An 18,189-nucleotide genomic window follows, 5' to 3' on the forward strand; every position below is an offset into this window, starting at 1 on the left:
GGGGACGGATGCAAGTCCCCCGGACGGGGATGTCCCCGTCCCCGAAACATGGACTTTTTTGGGGTGGATGCGTCCCCGGGGAACATGGTAACTTATCTACCCATGAATCATTTTGTCTACACATGTTTTTGTTTTTACATAACACAATGCGCAACTATATATGTGCGACATAACTTCAAGATAGACTACAATGGTTGAAGAGTCACATGCCTAGAATGGCTTGTAATGAAACCCTTTGTTAGGGTCCTTCAATTATTATCAGAAATTAAAACATGATGATCATGTCTGAAACTTTAAGCCTAAATTTAAAGTTGAACATCAAACCCCAAGAAAATTGGAAATGCAACACTACAGTTATTTGTCTTATATGGTAGACTTCCTAGCCATTTCTGCAAAAAATAAAATAAAAACAGTCCGTGACAATGAAATCAGATGTTTGTGCAATCAAAATCTGGTATAATATGGTAGCTAATCTACCTATGAATCATTTTGTCTAAACATGTTTTTTGTTTTTACATAACACAATGAGCAACTATATAAGTGCGACATAACTTCAAGATAGAGTACAATGTTTGAACAGTCACATGCTTAGAATGGCTTGTAATGAAACCCTTTGTTAGTGTCCCCACATTATTATCAGAAATTAAAACATGATGATCATGTCTGAAACTTTAAGTCTAAATTTAATCCTGCATGTTATCTTGTTTTCCTCCAGGTACATCATGAAGCCGAAAGTAGAATCCAAGGAATGCATAGTGCAAGGAATCATAGAGACACAGGTGTGGTGCTTATTCTTTCAGGAAATTTTAACAATTCTTGTTTATATTGATAATATAAAAGGATATGGTTTTTTCATGAAAATTCTTGATTTGTTCTAATTTATTATCTGATTTTATAATTTTTGGTTTCCTTCAAGTTCATTTAAAGATGGTCTTTGGAGTTGGTTAGTTGTTTTTGGGTTTTAATAACAATTTAGGACATTAGAAAGCAAGCAAATTGAAAATATGGAACATTTCAAAGTTCTTGCAATGTGTTCATGGAAGCTAATGCTGTGTAGCTTTTGTTGATGAATTTGTTGTCTTTCATTTTGCAGCCCCCACCAAATTATCATTTCGTCCCATATTGGAAGTTTCTTAAATATTTTTTACTAAATTCTCTGGAGTTTCCAATTACAATCATGGAAGGAAATCTACAAAGTTGGGTTTGCACCCTGCAGCTCAGATTTGGGTCTGGGTTTGCATGGGTCCAGTCAGGGTCCAGATTTCGGACTGTGGGTCTGTCCGGGTCCTTGCTAGTGTGAATCTGGACGGATCCATGAGGACCTGCAGTAGTAGGGCCCAAAAATGAAATAAAACAACTTAAAATAATGTTTTTAATTTTTTTTTTTTTTAATGTAACCCTAAAAAGAGCCTAATAAAAAACATTTCACTCATCTAATCTCTCATTTGCTCTCTCATTTTGGAGTGCACATTTTGCAAGTTTTAAGAGAAGCTTGTAGAGATTGTTTGTTCCTACGATGATGATCTAGATATAGTTGCAGCCGGAGATGAAGCCATTGATCCCTCATTGTTTGATGACCCATTTCACCCTTGAAGGGCATTTGATACTATGAACAGTGATAAACTATTAAACACTTGTCATTTATCATTATGTTTCAAACTTTATTATTTGATGATTTGCGCAATGTTTTGAAATTTCATTTTGCAATTTAGTAATTCAATGTATGATTTTCTTTACAATCATGAACATAGATTAATGATCGGTTATTTAATGTATATCTTTGACATTTGACATTGATCAATGATCAAGCAACATATATTCATACTATGAAATGACACTGTTTTGCAATTATGCTCGTTTTTCTTATTTTTTTGTATATATAATGCATATATATATACACACACACACACTCACAAACCCACCAACGAACCCAGATGAGATTTTTTTTTAGGTCCAAACTCATGAACCCAAACTCGAACCTGAATCTGTCCTCGAACCAGAATCGGTAACTTAGAAGAAAATATTTCAACTTTCTTTTTATTGATTTCAGCCTATTGTTCTTTTGGCACTAGAATTTCTTTCAAGTGTTTGTGACGTGTAATACCCCTCTTTGAAAGGGGATATAATAAAATCATAATATATTTAATTTTTTTTGATTGGTATAAGATTTCTGTATTTGTATTAATATTATGAAAATACATTACAGTATCAAGTTATAAGCTTCACCAAGCCCTACCTGTTGCAAACCCTGCTTGACATACTTTTATTCATTGTATCGATAGATCAAGCTTCCAATTTTGTAGAGCAAAAGGTCAAGCTTTCATGAACAAACTTGGGTATTTCAGCTACATACCACCTAACCCTGTACCGAATAATATTATTAACTTTCTCATTCCCTACTACATAGCAAGAGGCACTTCAAAAAATTACAAAACTGTCATTTAAATTGGCCACTTTAGTCTTTTACAGATAGTACTGAGCCAAATCACTAGTACCAATATCTTTAAAAACCACATGTCACCTATGTTCCCCCGAGTTTCTGGGTTGGGGACAACAAGGGACAACGGGACGACTTTTTGGCATGACAATTTTTTTTGCTTATTTTGGGGATAGTTCGGGACGACTATATTACAATAGGGACAATTAAAATATATAGAGAAATGTAAAATATTTTTATGAAAACATGGAAAAAGCATGTAATAATACATGATAGAACCTTAAAATATAAGAATCATTAGAACTCATATGCCAAATTTCTGTTACTTTGAGAGTCATAGTCTAATTTCTTCTAGAAGTCAACGTCAACATCCCCTAAGTGGTTCCAAGTCTCCAAGACATTTCCAGGATGGGGACAGCTGAAAATATATTGGGGACGCATCCCTGTGTAACACTGCATTTGACAATACATAATGGTTAAGGAAATTTTAACAAAAAGGGACAACTCACAACACAATGTGAGCCTTATTTTTTCTCCTTTGCAGGCTTGACTGGACCATTGATCCAATTGTGTTCAGGTTTGAGCTTTGGAACCTTCATTTCCTTCTTCCTAGTCAATATCTCTGCCATGTGAGACATTCTAGTTCAGGAGGATGCTTTTTAGCACTTCCTAGCCCATTTGGGTCTCGGTTTTCCATTGCTCTTTGTTATTGTGTATACTTCAAATAATGAATGGACAAAATGATGCCTCATTGCCTCTAGTTTGTAGCCAATCTCAATGGCGTGCAAGGAATCCTTTGCTAGGTGCTGCCGTAGCCATTAGGGGCTTCACACCACACAACCACTCCTTTACATGCACTCATTCATCACCCATTTTGCCTCATCTTTTGTACCCAATTTTAAATTTGAGGCAAAGAGCATGGATGCAATGTTCACATTGATTTGATATCCATGATCCGTTTGCATGTACTTTTCTCCCAACGATTGCCTATAATCTTCAAGAAAATAGGCTCTGCAATTTTGAAAATGCTTCTCAAGCGCTTCTTAGAATTCCTCCCTATGACAGACAATTATTCTTTTTGCATGAGGGTAAAACCCACCTCCATTTTCTTTCCTGCAAACTATGCAGATATTCATTGTTCTTCATTGTTTTCACCTCCTCATGACACCTAGAATACTTATTATTCCACTCTAGGCATGCTTTGAGCAAATGAATATTGCTTTCTGATAAAAGTCATGTAATCGACAACCTTAGCATCATTCTCTAAATATGCCATGTCATTATGCTAGCTTGCCATCGAGGGTGTATGATAAATCAAATTCCTTAATTATTAAATCTTGATTATCCTCCCATTATTCCTCCATCAGATTTTCTTTGAATGCCACCATTAGCTTGGATAGTCTATCTGCCAACTCATTGCTTCCTCTCGTCACATGTGAGATTTTAAATTCTTTGATTTTTTATTTAAAAGTTTGCGAATCAATTTAAATTTTAAACTTAATTTCCTAGGCTAGGGTTTCTACTTAGATCAAAAGCATTAACAATGATCTTTTAATTACCTTCTAATTGCAACTTTGCCACTGATAGTTTCTTTGTCATGTAAACTGCTTGTAATGCCACCTGTGCCTCAACTTTGTTATTCATTCCCTCTTAAAGTGTTTTGGTGCCCATTTCTACTATACCCCTAGAATTATTCCTTTCTACAAATGCGGTACCAAATGCTCTTGCATTCCCTTTCGAGGCCCCATTGAAATCCACTTTGATCTACACCTCTTCCAATTTAACCCACTGACCACTCTATGCTCTTGAGGCTGGAATAACCTAGTGAGGGTCATTAATAGGTCAACAATAAAATTTAAATCATAAATATAAAAAATAATAAAATTAAACATAGCATAGTTAAAATTTAAGGAAGTATAATTAATAGTCAAAAGGCATGAGATGAAAATTGACTCCCTTAAACATGAGATATAAAAGGGAGGAGAACTTCATTCGAAAGGAGAAAGAAAGGAAGAGAAATGGGAAGGTGTAATTCGAGAAAGAATTAATAGAGACAAAAATAAGGAAGTGAGTACTTCAAAAGGAAAAATTATGAAGGGTTGTGACTTTCAGAAGGGCTGTAATTATGAAAGGTTGTCACTCTCCCATGGGGTAGAAATGATGAAGGGTTTGTTACTCTCTCAAAAGGGAAGGAATGATGAAGAGTTGTGACTCTTTGGAAGGGTGGTAATTGTGAAGGGTTGTGGCTCTTGTAAAGGGGTAGACGTGATGAAGAGGTGCGACTTCTACCTCATTTTGGAAGATATAAAGGGGAGAAGGTTCCATTTGAGGAAGATTCAAGGGAGATTAATTTGGGGAGTAATATATTATTCTTGAAGGGAACAACAAAAAGTGGTGACTCAATTCTTATGAGAGGTTGTGATCCTTTCATTAATTAACTATTAAGGAGAAATCATTCCAAGTGTTCAAGGTTCACTTATTTATCATCACTTACAAATACACCGAATTAACACTCAATCATCAATCATCGGTCTGTGAATTCTACATTTATTCAATTGTCATTCACTTGTATATGAAATCATCAAATCTAAAGGAATCATTCAATCTTCAAACATCAATCGAGAATCAAACTATGGGTGTAATTAAATATTCATTAATTACACTTAAGCTTACCTAGGATAATGCATTGCATACTAGTTTGCATATGGGACATCTAGGTGTTTGCATCTTATTTGCATGTGGTGGAGAGAAATTCCACTTTAGGTAGTGATAGTTGTTATCATATTCCACTTTGTGTGACATCAACCTTTAGTGCACATACCACATTATCATGCTCCACATGTTGCACATACTTCATTGCATAATGGAGGACGATCCACCTTTGGTGGACATGTGTTCCACCTTGTATAGGTGATAACTTATCTACTCGTTATCATTGTCTCTAATTGCCTTGCCTATATAGGTAGGCCTATTTACATATTTCTCATGTCCATGGTCAATAGTATTAGTCTTGCATTTTAATGCAATTGTCTTGCCATTCTTTTGTGGAAGTTATCTTGGTCTTTCATTTGAGCCCGAGGTGTTGTAGAGTCACTTAAAACTATAACATGGTTTTAAAGATTTCAAGGTGTGATGAATCCTCAAGAAGTATAGTATTGGCTTGATTCAATTGTGAGTACAAAATAAAGCTATTTGGATATCTAACATGGTATTAAAGATTTCAAGGTGTGATGAATCCTCAAGAAGTACAGTATTGGCTTGATTCAATTGTGAGTACAGAATAAAGCTATTTAGATATTGCTATTGCCTCTAGGAGACTGTTTTTGTGAAAATCGACTATAAATTTGCCTTTATTAAGCAAAAAGTCGAATCTTTGGCAAATTGATTTTGCACAAATGAGTCGTATGGCTCCACTTGCGCAACTTGGTACAATTATAATTTTTTTTTATTCTGCAATTTATTTCCATTCATTTTTCATAGATTTTTTATACATATTTTCATTGGCAAAAATTGTTGGGAATACCCCTCTGTCCTTGACATTTGTCAAAATTTTCGTAGGACAAATTGTGTATGTTAGAGAATATATTGCGGTCTATTCTCGACAAGAGACCTTCAATGATTGGCAAACACACATCTGATGAGCACAATCCATGTAAACTCTTCGTTATCCATTGAGTGGGTGTCAACATATAAAAAGTGGTTAAACTCTAATCCCATAGTGAATGTGGGGTATGTCCCACTATACATTGTGTCACCTTCACCACTTTGGCATTAACAAACTCCACCTCCCTTGACCAACTCCGATGACCCACCTCAAAAGCCGTCACCTTGTAGACTTCCCCCCCCCCCCCCCCCCCCCCCAATCCCTACTTTCACAACAAAGTTCGATGGTATAAATCTCCACCAATGGTGAAACCTCCAGTGCTCCGCCTCTATGAGTGGCGGATCTCACGACCTTCAGTCCACCCCAGCAATAAGGGATCTACTAGCCAACCAATAAGGGCGACATATCCCTCTGACACATCAATGTCAAATCGGCCCAATGGTTAGTACTGTTAGTATCTGGTTTAGCATCGAGCCTTTTTTTCTACTATGAGCATAAATTTGGCACCCATTCGACCGTCAAAACAGTGTATTGGCTTTTTGTTGTAATGGCCATATGACCATCAAATGTAATCAAAGGATTTTTTGATATCAATGCAGGGTTTTAATTTTCAACCTTCACCATTTGAGTACTAGTTTTGCAATCCTACTTTTGCAGGCTCATATCTTGCTCAATTAAAGTCCTTTTTTCGAGCATTTGTTTTTGATTTGGGGTAGAATTTCCAGAATTTTTGAATGGTGGTATTTCTTTCTGATTTTGGTGGCTAGATTGATTAGAAATTACACTTTTTTCATGACTGTACTTGTCCAATTCTGATTTCTGCAACCTCTAGGGCTTTGTTCAGGTTCATACGGACACATTTTTAGTTCTCTTTTTGAAAGTGCATGTTTTTTGCCTACTTTCCAGATTGCTATCCATTTGCATCCATTGTGAGTGGACATATCACTTTCAATAAATGATCTATTTTGGCCTAAGTTGGAATTTGTATTTGCTTGGATCTTTGTGGGATCTTATGAATTGTTCATTACAATCTGCTATAGCCTAATTTTGGTAGTTGTAATCATTTAGAGTTCTACTTTGCCTTGTTTTGCAAAGTATATTGTGGGGGGGTATCCAATTTTTGATCTCAATTTGTAATATGAGAAGTTTATCATTAATGTAATCATGGGATATGGAACACATTTTTCTGTAAAACTTTAACTAAAGGTAATTATGAGTCATGGGCATAAAGAATCATCACACATTGTAGATGGCTTAAACTCTTGCCCCATATTTATGGACCCATACTTGAGCCAAAGACAAAGTGAAAGAAAATTGTTTGGGAAGATAAGAATGGCCATATCAGAGGATTAAGTGGTTTGAGACTTGGTTCCAATTTCCATCATGATATCTACTCCATGAGCTTGTGTATTCAATGCCCACACATAGTTTGGGCAATTGTATGGGAGCATTTTGGAGATCCACATGTTCCTCCATTCCTAGATGATCTTTTTACAAATCATCTCCTTCCAATTAATGATGCACATAACACTCCCTATATTGATGAAACTTTAGAGGAGATTGAATATAATGCATTACTCGAGAGTATGGATTATCCAGTGACTCCACCTGCAGCTTCTACCCCAGATCAGATTACATTTTCATATTTTGTTGTTGATTCCAGGGAGTAATTGCCAAAGATATCTGTTTGTCTTTTTGACTGGGATTCTTACTCGCTAGATATTTGTGCATTATTTGTGGAGTCTCACTCTGATTTGGGAGACACATCTGAGGGGGTTTCTCTTCTCTTTGATGAGAGCTTCATCATAGTTGGAGAGATATCCTCACCTTCTCTGGAGATTGATATTCACAAGTCTCTTCCTTCACTTGATATGTCACATTGCTTGGTTTAAGTTGATCATGGTTATGTAAAGTATTCTTCAATTTTGGAGACTCCCCATCAATTTTCAGAGACATCTATCCTATTTGATGATAGTTGTGGCACCAATATTGTCACTTCATCTTTGTCTTTGGAGCTTGTACACCATCATTGTTCATTGGTTCCTTGTTTGTCACCTTCTATTGTGATTGGGTATGTTCCTAATTGGTTCATGACATCTTCATCATCCAAGGACATGGCGATACATGAGCGAATTTTAGAGACAACATCATCATATTTCATTTGGATTCCACTTCCTAATTCCTATTGAGAATGGGAAGCATTCCTGCATTTATAATTGGTTTATCTTCTTCCCAAGGGGATAAATGTTGTTTGTAGGCATTGGACTATGTTTTTTCGTCACACACTTACCATTTTTGCAAGACTTTATTCATTATTGGGGGGCCTAGTTGTCTACTAATTTCCTGCCTATGGGGATACTTGATTGTATTTACATGATATATGTAGTCCTTGGGGGGTCTTGAGTCCTCCATCCATCCATTTTGTGTGTTTTCATCTCTCTTTTGGAGGGGAGTTTTGTCCCTTGAGGTGTTTTCCCTTTCTTCGCTTGATTAAAGAATTATTGCTTTTGCTTTTGCATTGTACATGGGTACCTAACATGGCCTAGTAGTTGAGAACCATCTTGCATTGTGAGTTTTATATGCATTCCCCTAAGTTGCACTTAAGGGGGGGGGAGGGTGTTGGTGTAATTAAATATTCACCAAGTACATTGTACTTGTTAGGATAATGCATTGCTTAGCAGTTTGCATACGAGACACATAGGAGTTTTCATGTTGTTTGCACATGATGTATTAGAAATTTCACTTTAGGTGTTGATAGTTGTTATCACATTCCATTTTGTGTGTGATCCAACTTTAGTGCACATATCACATTATCATCCTCAGCATGTTGCACATACTTCATTGCATAATGGAGGATGATCCATCTTTGGTGGACATGGGATTCCACCTTGTATGGCTGATATCTTATTTACTTGTCATTGTCTCTTATTGCTTTGCTAAGCTGGCCTATTATGTACATAATTAATAGTATCATTCTTGCATCTTAATGCAATTGTCGAGCCATTCTCTTGTGGAAGTTATCTTCATCTTTCACTTGATCCTTGAAGCATTCTAGAGTCATCTAATACTCCAACATATCAAATCATCAAAACATCAAATCTAAGGACATCATATCAAATAATCAAATCTAAGGAAATCATTCAATCACCAAACATTAATCAGGAATCAAGAAAACAAACCAACACTCAATTCTTCCAACAATTCAACCAATCTATAATAATCATTAAAACATCAATCAAGACCAAACATCAAAGAAGAGAATCGACATCAATCCAATACAAATTACAAACTCAAAATATATAAATATCAATCAGCAAGTCATATACCTATCTAATATCTTGGTAAAAAGTATAATACACATTGAGTTGGCCTATTATTAATGGTCTTTTATTGATAGGAAGTAGGATATTGCACATTGCTACTGTTATTTATATACATTTCCATATATTTTATACTTGCTCTTATTCTCTCTTTGCAAAATAGACTAAAAGTTATGATTTTATTAAAATTCTAATCCTATTGGCCATCCCATTTCGGAGGGGAGATAGTGCATATGGGGAATGCAAGTAATGAGGAATCCATTCTGTTAGAGATACCCCAAGTAGGGATGGGATGCTGAAGGATGGTAGTCTTTTTGTGATCCTGGGTTGGGTGGAATGGCTTGAGGCGCCTTGTATGATGTCCCAATTGGTGCTCCATAATGACGATGGTTTTTTTGAGTAAAACAATAATGGAAACGCTTATGTACTTTCTGAATATTATAATAGTGAATTCAAATTCTATTTGTAGCATTGTTGGAATATATGTTTATCCTTTGAAACTAACTTGGTCGCAGACTCTTCTCAGGGAATTAAGTTGACAATTACAGTTCCCATTATCATCCATACCTCATTTAAGAATTCTAGGGAAAATTGAGTTTTAGTCCTATTAGGGAACATTACAACATGTCCCTCCCAATGAGTTTCTTTAAAAGTTAATGAAATTGTCTTGACTAGCTCAAGGCTTTTTTGTGGGACTTATCGCTCCCCAATAATGGCTGCTACTTGCACCAGGTTTTTATCTCCTTTTTATTGTTAATTCATGATATGGTTCTTTTGGCTTCTTCCCCAAAGGGGCTCCAGTGACTTCTCGATGGTTTGGCCTCCTTTTGTGGCTTGCGACAATTAGTAATGAACTTGGACAAGACCTGGGTGATGGTCTTCAATTGTTTGAAGACCTTTGATCTCCACTTCTACTTTCAAGGAAAGGAAGTTGAGATCACACCCTCCTATACTTGGTGTAGTGGTGGAAATGTGAGTCAAGGAAAAGGGCCTAAGAACATCACATAACCAACACACATATTAGAGGGAGGGAAATCAAGGAAAAGCGTCCTTTCAATCCTAATTCTAGAGAACTAGGTCTAGAAAGATTAGTGCTAACCAAAGAAGCAAGGAGCACTAATACAAACTAGATCTAAGAAGAATAGGGGAAATATATCCATGTCATTAAAAACTCTAGATGGATGAGAGAAACTAGAGCTAGATGTAATTAAATATGCTGAAAAAACAAAGAGGATAGAGAACACACCTCTAAAGTCGGTTTTAGGCTGGTAGTTTTGATGAAAATGAATGGGAATCTTCAGATTCAGGCTTGAAACTACGTAATAGACAAAACCCAAGAATCTTTCGGCAAACTGTCAGGGGCGAATGGATCTTCAGGGGCGAAATGGGATCATCAAGGGTGTAGTGCTCTCTTGATTGATTGTGTGGGACGCTGATTATGATTTTGCAGTTACAAAGATAGCCCGAAAGGGTACTCGGATTTGCAACTTGTGCGTTGATTCGGTATCCGCAACTTGCCAAAAATAAGGTTTTTTTTGTTAATGGGGGGTTTGCCTTGGTCAAACCCCAGTTTAGAAATTAACCTTCAATTGAAATAACATGAATGTAAAGCAAATGCATGAATTCGCCTTACAAAAGTCGATCTCTTGAATCGAATGCAATGTGCTTACTTCACCAATTGATTTGGACCAAGAAGATAAAGATGAATGGATGTAGAAGATGCAACAAAGGATCTTGAATGGATTGATTAAGATCTTGAAGATAAATGCCTTTAATTGCTTGAATGCTTGAACGCTTGAATCCTTGATCTTCAATGGAGGAATGCTTGAATGAATCCTGGAAGACTTGAGAGCTTGAATGCTAGAGTGCTTGTCTATCGATTTGATGGATGTAAAATGGAGCAAATGGAAGGGTTTATATAGAGCTCGAAATTGACCAACTCTCGTAGGTCGACTTGCCTAGAAATTAACACCCTAAATGTTCCCAAATATGGGACTTGAAGAGGAGACCCTAAATAGGGCCTCATCAGGTGTGCACTACACCCCTAATTGGCCCATCAGGGGTGGATTACACCCCTGATGATTAGTTGCCGAAAACCCCAGGACTCCAAAACAGGGCTCAAGACTAGAACTCCGGTCCAGATTTTGATACCATTTCAGTGTGAAGAGCAGATTTCAAGTGGGTAGATAAATGAAAGCAAAGACCTAGGAGGATAGATCCTACCTCGAGCTTAATGCCATGAAAATAGGAGCTTTAAAGAGGATCTATTAGGTTTTACCCCAATTCCACCTAGGAGAAAGAACAGAAAAGTGAAGAAGAGATGAAAGGAACAAGGAGATTGACGATCTCGCATTAAATAGGTGCTAAAACTTCATTAAATTAGAGTGTGTCCAATTTGAGACGGTACACTTGGGGGTTAAGTTCTCCGACCCTCCTTTTTGCATGAGACTTGCCATGCAACCTTGGGTAAATAAGGGACTCCGTCCTTGGCTATGCTTGAGAGACAATGCTTTAGACATCACTTTTAGGATACCATGACCAAGATGTCCTTGGACTCCTTGGTCAGGTCTACTGTCCTCTAAAACTCTATTGTGTGGGGGCCCTCTCTCCTTGAGTCCGATTGGGCTCCGGTCGAGAGAGTCCAGACCCCCCTTTGGTACATTATCAGATTTCATTAGTTCACTCCCCACAGTATTATCTTGGCTGAGTTTGGGGCTCATCCTTTTAGGCTTGGGACTATCTTTGATTTGGTTTGGTTTCTCTATCGGCTTCGGAGCTTCATGTACTTTGCTAATGGTTGTCACAGGTATTCTTATCTGGTCTATTATTCTTCCGAGGTGGTCATTGGGTCTGATCCTTCTGGCAGAGCCTATTGTTGGTTTACCCAAGCCTTTGCTCTTCTTGGTTCGATTGGGATTGCAATGAACTAACTTCCCCCCTTATAGTTCTCTTTGGATGCCCTTGCTCAACTCCTTCCCTCCCAGTAGGAGTTGAATGAGCACGTTAGGCTTGACATCTACAGGCCATGTATTATCACAATATGGAGTAACCCTCCAGGGGGGCTCCTCCGAGGATGACTTATTATTGTGTGTCCCTGGCACCTCACTCGCCGCTAGACTCATGCCCTTTGCATCTCTTTGGGATCTTTTAGGGTGGGTTCTCACTTGCTACGTATTCAAACTGACCACTAGATTGCAGAGATGATAGGATTTGCTGCCTCTTCTCCCTTTGGTACCACATCTACTATGAGGTTAGGGGGAGGTTTCATTGCTTATTCAGAGAGTGTAGGTCCTTCTCTTCTTTCTTCAGTTACACTGATTAGTGGCGTCTTGCCCTCTATCTCTAGGAAACCATGTAACTTCGTGACCATACTTTGTAGTTTCCGTGTCCGTTGAGGCAGACCTCAAACCAGCTCATCCCTTCATTCTTCATGCCTGGGTCTCTTGCATGGGGGAAGAAGCGGTTAGTCGACCCTATTTCTTCGGGTCACACTAGATGTATGAGGCCTCGCAAAGGATGCACTTAATAACTTCACCCTTCTTCCAGTGGCTCCTCCAGATAGTTCAGGACATAGCCTCACCCTGGGTCATATCCTTGGATTCTTGCCCACTTCTCGTTTGTAAGGAGTATTCAGTTTTTTCTAGCTCTGTTTTTTTGCTTTCTTGCTCGTTCTTTCTGCGAACACCGTTTGGTGCTCCTACTGTCGGCTGTTGCCTTGTTGTACGTTTTCCAATCTCTTAGACCCTCGTGGTCTCTTGTTGGACATTAATAAATTTATCTTATCTTATCTTCTCTTATCTGAGGTATCTCAATTGATGTAAACTTTCTGCAAGTTAGTAAAAACATGGTAGCACATAAAACTGCTTTGGTCAATGAGGAGTAGAGAACATGAGTTGCTTCAACACTTTCAGAGTCCTGACAAGTTATACAGGTGTGAGTAGAATTATATATCACTTTTGGGATGGATCCCATACTTTGCCTATATGGCACTCTCTATGAATTGTAATATTACAGTAAATGTGATGAAGGACTATTTATAACCAGACATAATTTGAATACATGAAAACTTTCCAAATTCTTGCAAGGTTTATATAGGTGCAAATTCTTGTGAATCCCACAAATCTTTGAATCCAGTCATTTATGTGTCAATAATGAAGTGCATTATGCATTTCTTGGTAATTGCAAACTCATGACAGGATGTAGTTCAGAGTCTGAGACTACTAGAATCTGATCTGTAAGCAGGACAGTTATACCACAAGCTGCTAGGAAACAAATATCCTAAGTTTGAGAACTTTTAAAAATTCTCAGTAAGCACTATCATAATTTTATCTAAGGATTTCAAACAACAAATGGGATATGCAAATCAAGTTAATAGAGATTACATACAAACTGAGACAATTCAGAATTTCCTTGTAGAAAACCTAAATCAGGTTGAGCGACAACCCTCTGTTCCACTAAGAAATATGTAGTTACAGATGTTTCAGAATGCCAACTTGGCATCAGCAATCTCAAATACAGTACGTAGATGTCCCAGAACACCTGCAATCCACTCCCAATCAATCTCGGACTTGCATATCTGCTTGCACAGCCACTTTTAACAGCTTTACACAGAAAGAAATGGGAGCTAACCCTCTCTCAAATGTTGGGAAGTAACCTAACAGCTTCCCACAGCTCCCCAAAGCTGAGAAGATGAAAGATCAAGTGTCTAAAGTGAAGATGAAGTGCCAAAAACTCTAAATTGCTACTCATTGCCCAGGCTGAGATGAATTTGCTATATTTTTTTTGGGGCCTTGAACTTTCCTTGTCTCTGGACACTTTCAAGAAAAGTGATCTTTGCCATTGTCCTTTAAATTGCATAGGAAAGCTGTTAGCCTCCATTGCAGATGTTTTATTAGCAAATTTATAATTCTGATGTAGCTTTTCTCTGCTGGAATTTCATTTATTGTTCTGATTTTTTTGTACATTTTGAGCCGTTCTAGAAAGTTTCAAACAAGCCCATAAATGATACAAAGAATCATGATAATATATATTTAATCAGCAAATAATCAATAATACTCTATGCAGAATCACCATGATTAATGCAACTAATAAGACAATCAAATTGCAAAAAAATTAAAAACATGATGCAGCATAAGGATTGATAAGAGAATCAGGACACAGCAGGAGCACACATGGGCATGCCTTAGAAATTATGCACTTGGAAATGGTTTTGATTCCACTGGCTCTAACTGCTAGGATAAATTTCATAATAAGGATTCTGAAATGCTTGTAGTTGCACGAAGTTTACAAAAGAATTGTTTTTCCAAGACTAGGAAGTTAAGTATGCACTTGGAAATGGTACTGGTTCCACTAGCTATATTGGATAAATTGAATCTCGTAAATACGTATTCTCCTGAAATCAAATTGGATTATGATTTGTAGTCCATCTAATTTTCATATCAACTTTTAAGCTAAGTTGTCAGATTCTTCCTAGACTGACTGGATCCAGATTGGTGCTTGGATCCTTGAGGATCCAGGCAGGATCCTTGATTTTGCCTGTGGATCCTGACGGATCCACTGCCAGACTTAAGGATGGATCCTCAAGGATCCAAGCCACAGCCTGAGGATTCACAGGCAGAATCAAAGATCCTGCCTGTATCCTCAAGGATCCAAGCTACAGCCCGAGGATCCTCAAGGATCATAATTTCATTTTGTAATTCAGTAATTCAACGTGAATGTGTTGATTTTCTTTATAATCGTGAAAATAAATCAATTATTAAGTATACTAGATTCATAGATCCATACTAGAATCATAGATTCATACTATGAAATGATTTAGTTTTAGAGTCATGTATATTTCTCTCATTTTTTAGTGTACACACACACACACACACACACACACACGAATCCTCCACGAATCATAATTGGTAAAAAATAAAATCCCATATACGATTCACGTGCCCGAATTGGATTCACGAATCGGCAACTAAGCTTTTATGCAATGTGTTTTATATTGAAATATATAGCATTAGGTGCAGTTTTATTTTTCTTGAATTATTTTTCGTAAGATCTTTAACGATTTTATTTGCTGTTGATCTTGAATAATCTTATTCAGAATTTTGGAGATCTTATATTTATTTTGGAAATTTTACAGCATGTGGAAGCTCTGGAGGTCCTTTTGCAGGGACTTTGTGGGGTTCAGAAGGAAAAATTGAAGGTACATGAACTTCTTCTCAAAAGTGGGCCAAATCTTGGTAAGTATAATTTATCATGTCATGGTTGATTGTTGGAAATTGGAGTATCATCTTTTGAGGCTATATGCCTGAAGAGTCAAGATGTGGAGTGCATCATTCTTTAGCATAGGGATGTTTGTTTTGGTTTCAATGGTATTATCTAAATGTATTTCATCTCAAAGATTGCAAACTCAATCTCATTTTGCAGGAATGTCAACATCAGAGGTTCGTCTTTTGTGCTCCTTAGAACAGCAAGAACCTGTATGGTAATGTGTCAGTATCTTCTGCCAATTTGAACTTTTAACTTGATGGGTTCTTTGCCTTTAAGTTTATAATCCCATTTCTTATCATGACAAACCTGCAAGATGCATTTACCGGGTTAGGCTTTGATTTTTGATATTTTAAATTAAAGGAGAGCTTTTTATCATTTAATCCTAAATAGAATGTATGAGCTGTTAAATATAATAATATTATTAGACTATGCCCTTTTTCTTTTTATACTTGGGGGCTAGTTTCTTGCACCATTTGATAGACGAGAGTCTCTTGCTCAAGGTTCCTTTTTGTGAGAGTTATTTGTGTAAAAGAACATGTTTTCATAGACTAGTTGTCTTGTAAGATTCTAATTAAAGATTTATTGAAAGCTTATTTGGGCAGTGGGCAAGATTGCAATCTGGCTGAAGGACTCTCAAATTCTTCTCAGAGCAATATTTCATAATTTGGAAGTCCTCAATATTTTTGTTAAAAGAAATGAAACACAAATCATTAGTAACAAGGACATATAAATCTGTCAACTAAGGGGTTTTGGGGTATGAATCCACAAAACTTGTGTGCACATTGTATATATTACATTTGCATGTATGCATGTGTACTTTAGACAAGAAATCATAAAATTCAATATAATTGTATGGGTATGGATTAAGTGCATACTAGGTATAGGTGTGTACTTGGCAAACCCACGTTGTTGCAGGGTGGTGCATATGTGTAACTATGATTTCAAAATTTTCAATTCAAACTTATTTCCACAACTTACGTAATCTTCAAATTTTTTTCCCAACAGGTTTAAAAAAGAAATTTATTCATTGAGACTAAATGAGAAGCGGGAATGTAAACAAAACAAATATGAATATTTTGATTGTGTTGTTAAGTAAGTATTTAAGTTAAAAGTCACTAATAGTTAGGAATTTATGGTAAGATTCCCATTAAGAGTGCAGTTGAATAAATGTTTAATTTGTGCGTTAAATTGAGACCTTCTAGGAGACATGGATAAAGCTTAAATTTGATTTAATAGAGGAGAACATTTCGGCATGCTAAAATTTTCAGGTACTAATTTAAAGGCCTTAGCTTTGAGTTGAGGGAATGAATTTTTAAGGACATACTGGAGGTTCCTTGTCTAGAAAGTCAATCCAACTCTCAGTGGACTAACTGATCAGACAGCCAATTCCTTCCACTTTTAATATAATCAAAGCTAATATAATAAAAATTTGAAGATCATACTTAGGTGATGGCATTGATTTTCCACTTAGGACAGCTTCTGCTCTTGATCAAGAAAAACACAAGATATTAGAGTCTCCGTTTATCTCTAAACTTTCCCAACTTTTAATGGTAGCAGAAAGTTGCCCTTTATAAGTGCTTTTAGCTTCAGCAACACCATTGAAACTATTTAATCCAAAGTCCATGATGCACACCAGCTTTAGGCATCCCCTAGTTGCTGATTTGGGATACGGATCCAATTTGGGCATGGGAATTGGTCCATTGGATCCATGGATTCACGATTTTTTTCCCAATTAAGATTTGTGTATATATATATATATGCATTATATATACTAAAATTTGAGAGAAATATACATAATTCTAAAACTAAATCATTTCATAGTATGAATCTATGGTTCTAGTATGGATCTATGAATCTAGTAAACTTGATCATTGATCTATTTTCACGATTATAAAGAAAATCAACACATTCACATTGATTTACAAAATTACAAAGTAGAATTATGAAACTTCAAAATATAGATCATCAGACTTAAAGTTTGTATCATGATTCACTCACAAAAGAGTCGAGACTAAAGTTTTTGATTTCAATCATCAAATGGATTGTCAAGAAAATCCGCATCAGAGGGGTACTAATGAGCTGCAAGTGCCATATCTACATCACCAGAGGAGCCCAAACCGGTTCCACAACTAGTAGTGGGGATTTTGAACTCATAATTCTCCTACAAATCATCCACATCAGCCAAAGTGGGTCTAGCAAGATCTTGATGGTCATATCTATATTAGGGGTCTTGGGTTCTACATCCCAAAGCCTCTCGGGCCCCTTCTTGTACTTGGGATGATTCTGTGCGATAAGCGCAAATTGTTGTAAATGGGCACAAGGTCTTTTTTTTTTTTAGCAGCCAATCAACAACATTTGACTGAGTGGATAAAGGAATAAGTACTCCATTTCTGCTTAGCTACAGAAGAGCTCACAAGCTAGAGATAAATTGAAAGAATACAAGAATCAAGATAAATTCAAGGAATCAAGAGTGTAACTTTAAGAAATTAAGTGTTAAATAATAAAAACTTACTTCGGATAACTTAGAGATAAATTAAAAGAATACAAGAATCAAGATGCATTCA

At 36.7% G+C, this 18,189-nt stretch overlaps 1 protein-coding gene across 2 annotated transcripts in view; it reads left to right on the plus strand.

The window, feature by feature from the left end:
* The window catches only part of LOC149542205 (mediator of RNA polymerase II transcription subunit), a 97,261-nt gene that overhangs the window by 43,821 nt on the left and 35,251 nt on the right, over positions 1 to 18,189 (plus strand). For both annotated transcript variants that reach the window (XM_089797222.1, XM_089797223.1), the window contains 3 exons: positions 716 to 779; positions 15,495 to 15,594; positions 15,782 to 15,839. In XM_089797222.1, the coding sequence (XP_089653348.1) occupies positions 723 to 779; positions 15,495 to 15,594; positions 15,782 to 15,839 (215 nt within the window). In that variant the 5' untranslated portion in view covers positions 716 to 722. The remainder of the gene's footprint in view (positions 1 to 715; positions 780 to 15,494; positions 15,595 to 15,781; positions 15,840 to 18,189) is intronic.

This window comes from Cupressus sempervirens, chromosome 8 (genome assembly GCF_028749045.1).
Source record: "Cupressus sempervirens isolate cs-2001-9-10 chromosome 8, ASM2874904v1, whole genome shotgun sequence".
Classification (NCBI taxonomy): Eukaryota; Viridiplantae; Streptophyta; class Pinopsida; order Cupressales; family Cupressaceae; genus Cupressus; species Cupressus sempervirens.